This window comes from Macaca mulatta, chromosome 11, assembly GCF_049350105.2.
Source record: "Macaca mulatta isolate MMU2019108-1 chromosome 11, T2T-MMU8v2.0, whole genome shotgun sequence".
Lineage (NCBI taxonomy): Eukaryota > Metazoa > Chordata > Mammalia > Primates > Cercopithecidae > Macaca > Macaca mulatta.
Window position 1 is genome coordinate 58,010,110 of NC_133416.1, and position 12,322 is coordinate 58,022,431.

Sequence of the window (12,322 nt, forward strand, 5' to 3'; positions counted from 1 at the left end):
AAAAACTAACATGGCTATATTATTGTCATATAAAATAGACTTCAGAATAAGGAAAATCTGCAGAGATAAAGAGGGATATTACATAATGATAAGAGTTCACCAAGAAGACATAATCCAAATGTGTATGCATCTAACAAAAGAGCTTTATAATATATTTATCAAAAACTAGTAGGGCAGGTCCCAGTGGCTCACACCTGTGATCTCAGCCCTTCCAGAGGCCAAGGAGGGAGGATTGCATGAGCCCAGGAGTTCAAGACCAGCCAGGGCAACATAGTGAGACCCTGTCTCTTCACAAAATTAAAGTTAGCCAGACGTGGTGGTTTGTGCCTCTGGTCCCAGCTGCACAGGATTTGGAGGCTGCAATGAGCTATGATTGAGCCACTACACTCTAGCATGGATGACAGCAAGACCCTGTCTCTAAAAAGAAACTAACAGAACTGAAAAGAGAAACAAACAGGTCCACAGTTACAGTTGATGACTTCAATAAACCTGTCTCAGGATTCATTAGAACTTGTAGTCAGGGCCGGGATCCCAGCACTTTGGGAGGCCGAGGCGGGCGGATCACGAGGTCAGGAGATCGAGACCATCCTGGCTAACACGGTGAAACCCCGTCTCTACTAAAAATACAAAAAAAAATTAGCCGGGCGTGGTGGTGGGTGCCTGTAGTCCCAGCTACTCGGGAGGCTGAGGCAGGAGAATGGTGTGAACCCGGGAGGCGGAGCTTGCAGTGAGCCGAGATCGCGCTACTGCACTCCAGCCTGGGTGAGAGCGAGACTCCGTCTCAAAAAAAAAAAGAACTTGTAGTCAGAAAATCAGCAAGATTATAGAAGAACCTAATGCCAGATAATATCAGAAGCCAACAAGATCTTTTTTTTTTTTTTTTCTCCTGAGATTGAGTCTCACTCTGTCACTCAGGCTGGAGTGCAGTAGCACGATCTCAGCTCACTGCAACCTCCGCCTTCCAGGTTCAAGCAATTCTCCTGCCTCAGCCTCCAAACCCATGCCCAGCTAACTTTTTTTGTTTTTAGTAGAGACGGGGTTTCACTATATTGTCCAGGCTGGTCTCGAGCTCCTGTCCTTGTCATCTGTCTGCCTTGGCCTCCCAAAGTGCTGGGATTACAGGCGTGAGCTTTGCCTAACTGACGTTTTTATAACACTTGACCCAGCAGCTGTAGAATGAAGAAAATCCACCAAGAAATACCACATTCTGGGTCATAACAAATCTTACCAAATTTAAAAGAACAGAAATCATGCACAGAATGTTCTGTGATCATACTGAAATTAGAGTAGAATAATAGGTACAGGAAGGCCAGGCACAGTGGCTCATGCCTGTAATCCCAGCACTGTGGGAGGCCAAGGTGGCCAGATTGCTTGAGCCCAAGAGTTTGAGACCAGCCTGGGCAACATAGGGAGACCTTGTCTCTACAAAAAAATACAAAAAATTAGCCAGGTATGGTGGTGCACACCTGTAGTCCCAGCCACTCGGGAGGCTGAGGTGGGAAGATCACTTGAGCCTGGGAGATCAAGGCTGCAGTGAGCCGTGATTGTGCCACTGTACTCCAGCCTAGGTGACAGAGTGAGACCCTGTCTCAAAAAAAAGAAAAAAAAAATCTTTTGTGATTCTTAAGCCACTGTGACCAAATGGTTCTTAAGTAGGGAATGTCTACGGAGTAAGTCTCCTTATTAATATTTTCAAGCATGAATTAGTTATTTCCAGTGTGGTTCTTACAGACATTCACAGGATTACCATGTTTTCCTTTCTGATGAACACTCCCATCTTTACACTGAATTTGGAGTTTTCAGGTCTGCTCTTAAGCATAGTCAGATATAAAAAGAAACACTGAGAAGCAGACTAGGTGGCCAATTATTTGCATTACAGTATTGAGAAAAAAAATAAAGCCGGGCACAGTGACTCACACCTGTAATCCCAGCACTTCGGGAGGCCCAGGTGGGCAGATCACTTGAGGTCAGGAGTTCAAGACCAGCCTGACCAAAATGGTGAAACACTATCTTCACTAAAAATACAAAAATTAGCCGGGTGTGGTGGTGCACGCCTGTAATACAGGAGGCTGAGGCAGGAGACTTGCTTGAAATTAGGAGGCAGAGGTTGCAGTGAGCTGAGATTGCACTGCTGCACTCCAGCCTGGGCAACAGAAGTGAAACTCTGTCTCAAAGAAAAAAAAAAAAGAAAAAAGAACTGCTAGTAGTTGTTTTTTCCTAAATCATTTAGCATTTACCAACTGTCCAGACCTAAGGTTATTTTCAGGTAGGAAAGTTCTGATTTCAACTTCTCCATTGGCCCATGCTCAGCACAATTTATCCTGTACCAAGTACTCATTGAAGAACTTGTTTACTTGGCTGTCACTGACACCAAATGGGCTTGTAGACACAAAATGCCATAAGGATAACAGTCATCAGCAGGATGCTGAAAATGGTTCCCATCAACACCAGGTTCTGCCTGCGCAGCACCACATAGGGCCGACTTCACTCCAGCAGATCCATGGCGCTCAGGGCCTCTTCCTGCCCCACCAGGAGGCTGCACAGGCCAAGGCACAGCCATGGCAACGCCAGATGCAGCATCTTTCCCTGTACTTTTCTTTATACTCAGAAAGTGTTTCATAATGTAAAATGGAAAAATAAATGGGCGCAGCATTCCACAGTCTCATGATAGACTGGCTATAGGACCATGCAGGCATTGGACAGAGGTGGACTTGTGGAAAAAAAGACCATGCAGGCAGTTTGTTAAATGAATCTGGAGCTCTACTCCAGACCTACTTACTCAATCATGGCCACCAGATGGGAATCTAGATTCAACAGACCTTTCCAGAATGATTCTGTTACATAGGCAGGTTTAGGAAGCACTGTGACTATTCTACAGAAATGCTTAAAACAGAGTCCTATAGGACTGACACCTCCATTGTGCTTCCTGTGGAACTTCTCTTAATATAGTCTACAGTTGTATTAGCTCTTGGTGGGACAACAGTCCACACAAAGGAGACCAAACTGGAGAAGGATCTTCAACATGTTACAGAAGAACACATGAAAAAACTGAAAGTATTTGGCCTAGAATAAGGAAGACTTGTAGCAGTTATCAAATACTGCAAAGTAGGTCACAGATATAGAATTGGGATTAGGCTTAAATTTCTTGCTATGACTCATGCCTGTAGTCCCAACACTTTAGAAGGCCTAGGTGGGAGAATCACTTGAACCCAGAAATTCAAGAACAGCCTGGGCAAAATAGGCCCCATCTCTACTAAAGAAAAAAAAAAAAAAAAATTAGCCAGGTATGATGGCATGTACCTATAATCCCAGATGCTTGGGAGGCTGAGGCAGGAGGATCGCTTGAGCCTGAGAAGTCAAAGTGGGGTGAGCCATGATCATGCCACGGTACTCCAGCATGGGCAACAGAGTGAGGCTGTCTCAAAAGAAAAGAAAAAAATAATTAATAAATTTATTTAGTTTCACTGGATGGAACTAGCTTTGGACCCAAAAAAGGAAAGGTTCTAACTATTCAATAATAGAATGGTTTACTTTTTGGAAATAGTGGGTGCCATTTTTCTGGAAGTAGAGGTTGTCAGGAATGTTAGGAAATTCCTCCATGAGCTGGGAAGTTGGCATAGATAAAAGAGCCCTTTTCATTCTAAGGGCTTTCTTTTTCCTTTGTGATTCCTTTTTTGTTGTTTTCACATAAGTATTTCAGTTTTCTCATTTTTCTACAGTGAACATAGAATTCTTAAGCATTTCTTTTTTCTGTCTTTTTTTCAGAAGCAAACAATGCATATTGCCTACTCTTTCCTCTACCCCCATTGTCTTTTTTTTTTTTTTTTTTTTTTGAGACAGCGTCTCACGTTGTCACCCAGGCTGGAGTGCAGTGGCACAAATTCCACTCATTGTAGCCTCCACCTCCCGGGTTAAAGCAATTCTCCTGCCTCAGCCTCCCAAGTAGCTGGAATTACAGACGTGAGCAACTATGCCCAGCTAATTTTTGCATTTTTAGTAGAGATGGGGTTTTACCATGTCGGCCAGGCTGGTCTTGAACTCCGGAGCTCAGGTGTTCTGCCTGCCTTGGCCTCCCACAGTACTGGGATTACAGGCATCAGCCACTGCGCCCATCCCCAATTGTCTTGAAAGATCTTTCTTTTTATCAAGGAATACTTTTTCCATCCCTTATTCTTGTCATTAGTGCCATTTCACTGAGTCTGAGGGATATCCATGGGATCATATTTACCTCTTTTTGTTAAAATAAGCAATTTTATTCATCATTGATACTCTGCATTTTATAGTAGTTTTTCTTTTTTTTTTTTTTTTTTTTTTTTGAGACGGAGTCTCGCTCTGTCGCCCAGGCTGGAGTGCAGTGGCCAGATCTCGGCTCACTGCAAGCTCCGCCTCCCGGGTTCACGCCATTCTCCTGCCTCAGCCTCCGGAGTAGCTGGGACTACAGGCGCCCGCCACCTCGCCCGGCTAGTTTTTTGTATTTTTTAGTAGAGATGGGGTTTCACCGTGTTAGCCAGGATGGTCTCGATCTCCTGACCTCGTGATCCACCCGTCTCGGCCTCCCAAAGTGCTGGGATTACAGGCGTGAGCCACCACGCCCGGCCTTTATAGTAGTTTTCTTACCTACTTCCTTTGGAGAACTGTTTTACGGGTTTTTATTTTTTGTTTTTGTTTCTTTTGAGACAGAGTCTCACTCTGTCGCCCAGGCTGGAGTACAGTGGCACCATCTTGGCTCACTGCAACCTCCGCCTTCCAGGTTCAAGCAATTCTCCTACCTCAGCCCCCCCAAGTAGCTGGGATTACAGGCACACACCACAATGTCCAGCTAATTTTTGTATTTGTGGTAGGGATGGGGTATCACCATGTTGACCAGGCTGGTCTCCAAACTCCTGATCTCAAGTGATCTGCCCACCTCAGCCTCCCAAAGTGCTGGGATTACAGGTGGGAGCCACCATGCCCGGCCCTCTTTACTCTTTAATATGTAATCAGCCTGGAGCATGTCATTATAATAATATGTGCTAAATAAAATGATTCTTTGGAATAATAGTTTAAATGTCTGGTAGATTATTGGACTCTCACTCTGTCGCCCAGGCTGGAGTGCAGTGGTGCGACCTTGGCTCACTGCAACCTCTGTCTCCTGAATTCAAGCAATCCTCCTGCCTTAGTCTCCCAAATAGCTGGGATTACAGGTGCCCGCCACCATGCCCAGTTTATTTTTGTATTATTAGTAGAGACAGGGTTTCACCTTATTGGCCAGCCTGGTCTCGAACTCCTGACCTTGTGATCCGTTGGTCTCGGCCTCCCAAAGTGATGGGATTACAGGCATGAGCCACCACTCCTGGCCGATTATTGTAACTTTTACCTGAGATTGAAAAAGTTTTAGAAATTTCTTTTTGTGGCTGGGCATGGTGGCATATGCCTGTAATCCCAGCACTTTGGGAGGAGGAGATGAGTGGATCACTTGAGGCCAGGAGTTCAAGACCAGCCTGGCCAACATGGTGAAACTTCGTGTCTACTGAAAATACAAAAATTAGCTGAGTGTGGTGGCTTACGCTTGTGGTCCCAGCTACTTGGGAGGCTGGGGCACAAGAATCTCTTAAGCCAGGGAAGCAGAGGTTACAGTGAGCTGTGATGGCGCCACTGTACTCCAGCCTGGGTGACAGAGCAAGATCTTGTCTCAAAAAAAAAAATTTCTTTTCGTGAAGTCATTCACATTACCAATGTTTAATAGAGTTCTGTTTTTTTACAGAAAAATTTTGAAAGACTTATCTTCTGAAGATACACGGGGCAGAAAAGGAGACGGAGAAAATTCTGGAGTTTCTGCTGTCACTTCTATGTCTGTTCCAACTCCCATCTATCAGACTAGCAGCGGACAGTACAGTATGTATAGGAATCAATTTCCACGTTATAAACACACAAAACCTGACTTTTCTGTAGAAAGACATGGTGTTAGAAAACCTGTCATACTTTGATAGTGATGATTATTAAAGGATGTTTTCAGCCAGGAATAATGCAAAGTACTGTTTCGCATTATTTCATTTACTCCTTACAACAACTTTGTGACATAGGCAGTTATCAATGTATGAGGGAACTGAGACCTACATCATTAGATACTGTTTTGTTTTGAGACAGAGTCTCGCTCTTGTCGCCCAAGCTGGATGCAGTGGCACGATCTTGGCTCACTGCAACCTCCACCTCCTGGGTTCAAGTGATTCTCCTGCCTCAGCCTCTGGAGTAGCTGGGATTACAGGCGTGTGCCACCATGCCCGGCTAATTTTTGTATTTTTAGTAGAGAGGGGGTTTCACCATATTGGCTAGGCTGGTCTCGAACTTCTGACCTCAGGTGATCCACCCACCTTGGCCTCCCAAAGTGCTGGGATTACAGGCATGAGCCACTGTGCCCGGCCTTATTTTGTCCATTCTTTTATCTATGTAGTTCCATACATAATTGCTGTATATTAGTATAATTCCTTTCAGAACATTCCTGGCTTTTTTTTTTTTTTTTTTTTTTTGAGATGGAGTTTCGCTCTGTTGCCCAAGTTAGAGTGCAGTGCCATGATCTCAGCTCACTGCAACCTCCACCTCCCTGGTTCAAGTGATTTTCCTTCCTCAGCCTCCCAGGTAGCTGGGATTATAGGCGTGCATCACTTTGCTTGGCTAATTTTTGCATTTTTAGTAGAGACGGGGTTTCACCATGTTGGCCAGGTTGGTCTCGAACTCTCCTCACCTGAAGTGATTCACCCACCTCGGCCTCCCAAAGTGCTGGGATTACAGGCGTGAGCCACCACTCCTGGCCCCTGCCTATTCGTTAAAAATATTTATTGTTTGATTTATATACAGTAAAATTCACTCTTTGGGGAGTTTAAGTCTATGAGTTTTGACAAACATGTAGAATAGTATAACACCACCAATCAAGACTGAGTTCTATCACCCTAAGGAATTTACTTGTGCTGCCTATTTGTTGTCTCCCGCTCCACTCCTAACATTAATCTTTAAGTTTCATTCAGTCTTGCCACAAAATATATGTCCCATCTGACTACCTCTTGCCATCTCCAACCACTACCAGCTTAGTTTAGGCTGTCATCTGACTGGAGTAGGCATCCAGTTGGTCATCTTGCTTCCATTCTTGCCCTAATAATCAGTTTTCCATGCTGTGGCCAAAGTGATTTATTTAAGATGTCAACTAGATCACATCATTCCTGCTCAAAGTCCTCTAGTGACATTTTATCACACTTAGAATAAAATCCAGATCTTACAAGGCATGACATTTAGGATCTGCCTACCACTCTGACCTCATCTCCTGCCACCTGATGGCATTCTGACTGCCCCAGACTTCCTAACTGTACCTCAGACACACGAGCTTGTTTCTGCTTCAGGATCTCTGGAGTTGTCGTTGCTCATGCCTGGCATGTTCTTCCCCCAGATCCTTACATGGCTTGCATCCTACACCCCTGCTCTGCTTAAGTGTCACCTCCACAAAGAGACCACTCTTTTTCAGACTTGTGGCTCCTCCCTTTAGTTTTCCTTAATCTCCTATATTTTTCTTTATAGCATTTACATATAATTAAGTTAGTACACATTAGTTTAATTATAGACTGTATGTATGTAAGTATAGATTAGCTTATTTATGATCTGTTTTACCCACTAGAATATAGCATCCTTAAGGGAAAGAACCTTATTTGTTTCATTCACAACTACATCCTTGACATATAGGACCCGGCATATAGTAGGCTTTCAGTTAAGTTTGTTATGAATAAATTAATTTAGAATATATGTATAGAATACCACTTAAGAAACTGGGGGCCAGGCCCGGTGGTTCATGCCTGTAATCTCAGTACGTTAAGAGGTTGAGGCTGGAGGATTGCTTGGAGCCACATTCAGGACCAGCCTTGGCAACATAGCAAGACTGCGTCTCTACAGAAAAGTGAGGGAAAAAAAAGAGCCGGGCATCATGATATGTGACTAGTCCGATCTACTCAGGAAGCTGAGATGGGATCTCTTGAGCCTGGGAGGTCGAAGTTACCGTGAGCCCTGATCGTACCACTGCACTCCAGCCTGGGCAACAGAGCAAGACCAATCTCAGAAAAAGAAAGAAAGAAAAAGAAAGAAACTGGGAGCAATGGTTGCAAGGAAAGAAGCTTGGGAGCAGAGATCAGAGGTAGTGGGGAGGTTCACATGTTATCACTGAAATAAGTGTAGTACAGACTAGTATTTAGGGCAGCATGGGCCAGTAGAACTTCGTATGATAATGGGAATGTTTTATGTCTGCATTGTCCCAGAATAGTAGCCACTAAAGCATGTGTGACTATTGAGTGCTTGAAATATGGCTGGTGGAGAAACTGAAATTTTAATTTTGTTTAATTTTAGTTAATTTAAATAGCCACATGGGGCTAATGGCTACCCTATCAGACAGCTCAGTTTTAGAATAAATACAGCACATTAACAGGTAAATACACATGTTAAGAACAGGAAGATATGTTGCAAAAATGAAAATATGTATTAACATACTTAATATCAAAACATTTGCATCTACAGGTATGTATTTTGGTATATTAGGTTGGTGTAAAAGTAATTGCGGTTTTTGCCACTGAACATAATGGCTAAAGTATATTCAAGTCTGATACTGATAAAGTCTGTATAAGCACAGGAAAATAATGGGAAACATGTGCACCAAAAATAATAATTATCTCAGGATGGGGTCAGAGGGGGGACAGTGAAATAGAGATAGATAATGGGACCTTTAATTTTATTGATGTTTATACTTACATAAATATGTGTGTGTGTGTGTATATATATAATAATGTGTTGCAGGGAAAAAGATTGAAACTAATTGTTAATATAACTTCACAGCAAATCTCTGAGCCTGTTACGGTGGATCACGCCTGTAATCCCTGCACTTTGGGAGGCCAAAGTGGGAGGATCACTTGATTTCAAGACCAGCCTGGGCAATATAGGGAGCCCCTATCTCTATAAAAAATTTAAAAATTAGCTAAGCATGGTCATGTTCATCTATAGGTCCAGCTACTTGGGAGGCTGAGGTGGGAGGATTGCTTGAGCCCAGGAGGTAGAGTGCAGTGGTGAACCAGGACCACACCACTGCACTCCAGCTAATAAATATTTTGAAACTCATAAGTTAAAATTGGGGCAGTTGGGGAGGGATAATTATGAACGTGTGAAAAAAATATTTTTCCATCAAAATACACACATATACATGTATTTTGGCTTCCTGGTAGCCAAAACATAAAAGGAAAAAATGTTACATAACTCTAATCCAAAAAGAGGGTACAGAGATGAGGCATTCAATTCTGAAGATTATATGGGAATTGAATAATGCTAAAATGTTTTCTATTTGGTCATGCCTTATGGGCATTTAAGGGCTGAGGAGAAAGCATGAACACAGGTATAATTCAGTGAACAAATGTTTGTGGGGAGCTAAGTAGTGTTTTCTACACAGTGGCTTTCTGCTATCTTTATTAGTGATTTTCACTAGGAAGTAAATGAATAGATTACATTTCTTAACTATCACTTAAGTAAATATCTTAATAACATGTAATACATTTAACAGTGGTACCACTAGAAAATGGAGCTAAGAAACAGTATAAAAATGACTTATTTTCTCATTATATAACCTTTTATTCTATTGAATTTTTTTCCATAAGCACGTTATCTATTCAGAAATATTTTGAAGTAATAACCTTTATAATGCTTTTGACTCAAAATTAGAAAGTATGTTTATGTTTCCTTTTTATTTTTTCTTAAAAATTAACTATCATAGGGCCAAGCGCAGTGGCTCATGCCTGTAATCCCAGCACTTTGGGAGGCTGAGGCGGGTAGATCACCTGGGGTGAGGAATTCGAGACCAGCCTGGCCAACATGGAGAAACTCTGTCTCTACTAAAAATACAAGAATCAGCTGGGCATGGTGGCGCACACGTGTAATCCATGCTCCTTGGGAGGCTGAGGCACAAGAACGGCTTGAACCCAGGAGGCAGAGGTTGCAGCAAGCTGAGATTGTGCCACTGCACTCCAGCCTGGGCAGTAGAGTGAGACTCCATCAAAAAAAGAAAAAAAAAAAAATGCTGTTTTATTCCTTTTACATGTAGTTCACCTAAAGTAGTCAGCAGTTACCAAGTAGAACTGCATTCATACCTGTTTTAGTAAATAGTGTTTGTGGGCTTTTTGCCACTCCTTTGAATTAGTGTATTGTATAACCTTACAATAGCTGTTTTCTCTCTTTGATTAAAGTTGCCATTGCCCCAAATGGAGCCTTACAGTTGGCAAGTCCAGGCACAGATGGAGTACAGGGACTTCAGACATTAACCATGACAAATTCAGGTAGTACTCAGCAAGGTACAACTATTCTTCAGTATGCGCAGACCTCTGATGGACAGCAGATACTTGTGCCCAGCAATCAGGTGGTTGTACAGAGTAAGTATGCTTTCTGTCTACAGAAAATCTCCTAACACTCTCAGAGACACTTAACCAACTAACTCATTCACTCTTGTTTGCCTTCTAGCTGCATCAGGAGATATGCAAACGTATCAGATCCGAACTACACCTTCAGCTACTTCTCTGCCACAAACTGTGGTGATGACATCTCCTGTGACTCTTACCTCTCAGACAACTAAGACAGATGACCCCCAATTGAAAAGAGAAATAAGGTTAATGAAAAACAGGTAGGTAGTAAAATCATACTACCAGAACGGGTAATGTTTTTACAAATCTCAAAACATAACCAGATGTTAACTGGAACTGTATACAGTCATGGGCTCCATGACAATGTTTAAGTAAACGATGGACCACATATATGAATGATGGTGGTCCCATAAAATTATAATGGAGCTGAAAAAGTCCTGTGGTAATGTCATAGTGCAACACATTACTCACATGTTTGTGGCAATGCTGGTATAAACAAACCTATTGTGCTGCCAGTCATTTAAAGTGTAGCACATGCAATTATGTATAGAACATAATGCTTGATACTATAATAAGTGAATATGTTATTGGTTTATGAATTTACTATATTTTATCATTAAAGTGTGTATGCCTTCTACTTTTTTTTTTTTTTTAAGTTAACTGTAGGCCAGGCATGGTGGCTCACGCCTGTAATCCCAGCACTTTGGGAGGCTGAGGCGGGCAGATCCTGAGGTCAGGAGATCGAGACCATCCTGGCTAACACAGTGAAACCCCGTCTTTACTGAAAATACAAAAAAATTAGTCGGGCATGGTGGTGGGCACCTGTAGTCCCAGCTACTCGGGAGGCTGAGGCAGGAGAATCGCGTGAACCCAGGAGGCGGAGCTTGCAGTGAGTCGAGATTGTGCCACTACACTCCAGCCTGGGCAACAGAGTGAGACTCCGTCTCCAAAAAAAAAAAAAGTTAACTGTAAAACAGCCTCCAGGCAGCCCCTACAGTAGGTATTCCAGAAGAAGGCATTGTTACCATAGGAGATATCAGTTCCCTGTGTGTTATTGCCCCTAAAGAGCTTCCAGTGGGATACGGTATGGAGGTGCAAGACAGTGATATTGATGATCCTGACCCTAGGCTAGTTAGCCTAGGCTAATGTTTGTGTTGGTGTCTTAATTTTTAACAAAAAAGTTCAAAAAGTAGAGAAGTTATATTTGGTTTTTGTGGGGTTTTTTAAGACAAAGTCTCACTCTGTCACCCACAGTGGAGTGCAGTGACACAGTCTTGGCTTACTGCAACCTCTGCCTCCTGGGCTCAAGTGATCCTCCCAGCTCAGCCTCCCAAGTAGCTGAGACTACGTATACCACCACACCCAGTTAATTTTTTTTTGTTTTTGGTAGAGATGGGGTTTTGCCATGTTGCTTAGGCTGGTCTCAGACCTGGGCTCAGGTGATCCATCCACCTGCCTCAGCCTCCCAAAGTGCTGGGATTACAGGCATGAGCCACTGCGCCCAGCCTAAAAAAATGTAAAATTAGCTAGTACAACCACTATGAAAACCAGTATGGAGATTTCTCAAAAAACTAAAAATAGAAATCTACCCAAAGGAAATCAGTATATCAAAGGGATACCTGTACTCATAAGTTTATTTGCAGCACTATTCACACACAATAGCTAATAGCATCAAACTGTGTGTCCATCAGTGGATAAATGGATAAGAAAGAATTAAATCATGTCATTTGCAGCAACACGGATGGAACTGAAGGTCATTATCTTAAGTGAAATAAGCCAGGCACAAAAAGAAAAATATCACATTCTCACTTATATGTGGGAGCTAAAATATTTGAACACATAGAAGTAAAGAGTGGAAAAATAGGGCCGGGCATGATGGCTTATGCCTGTAATCCCAGCACTTTGGGAGGCCA

The 12,322-nt window shown here is 42.7% G+C and overlaps 1 protein-coding gene and 1 long non-coding RNA gene across 51 annotated transcripts in view; one reads left to right on the forward strand and one right to left on the reverse strand.

Annotated features, from left to right (window-relative positions):
• The window catches only part of ATF1 (activating transcription factor 1), a 61,585-nt gene that overhangs the window by 43,739 nt on the left and 5,524 nt on the right, over positions 1-12,322 (forward strand). For 42 of the 50 annotated variants that reach the window (NM_001261536.1, XM_077952340.1, XM_077952344.1 and 39 more), the window contains 3 exon segments: positions 5,744-5,874; positions 10,239-10,421; positions 10,510-10,669. In NM_001261536.1, coding sequence (NP_001248465.1) covers positions 5,744-5,874; positions 10,239-10,421; positions 10,510-10,669 — 474 coding nt within the window. 50 annotated transcript variants of the gene reach the window in all.
• LOC144332891 (uncharacterized) overlaps positions 6,111-12,322 on the reverse strand; it is a 46,829-nt gene continuing 40,617 nt past the window's right edge. The window contains exons 2-3 of the long non-coding RNA XR_013401090.1: positions 11,906-12,295; positions 6,111-6,389 (exon numbers count right to left, since the gene is read on the reverse strand). This is a non-coding gene — a long non-coding RNA (uncharacterized LOC144332891). The remainder of the gene's footprint in view (positions 6,390-11,905; positions 12,296-12,322) is intronic.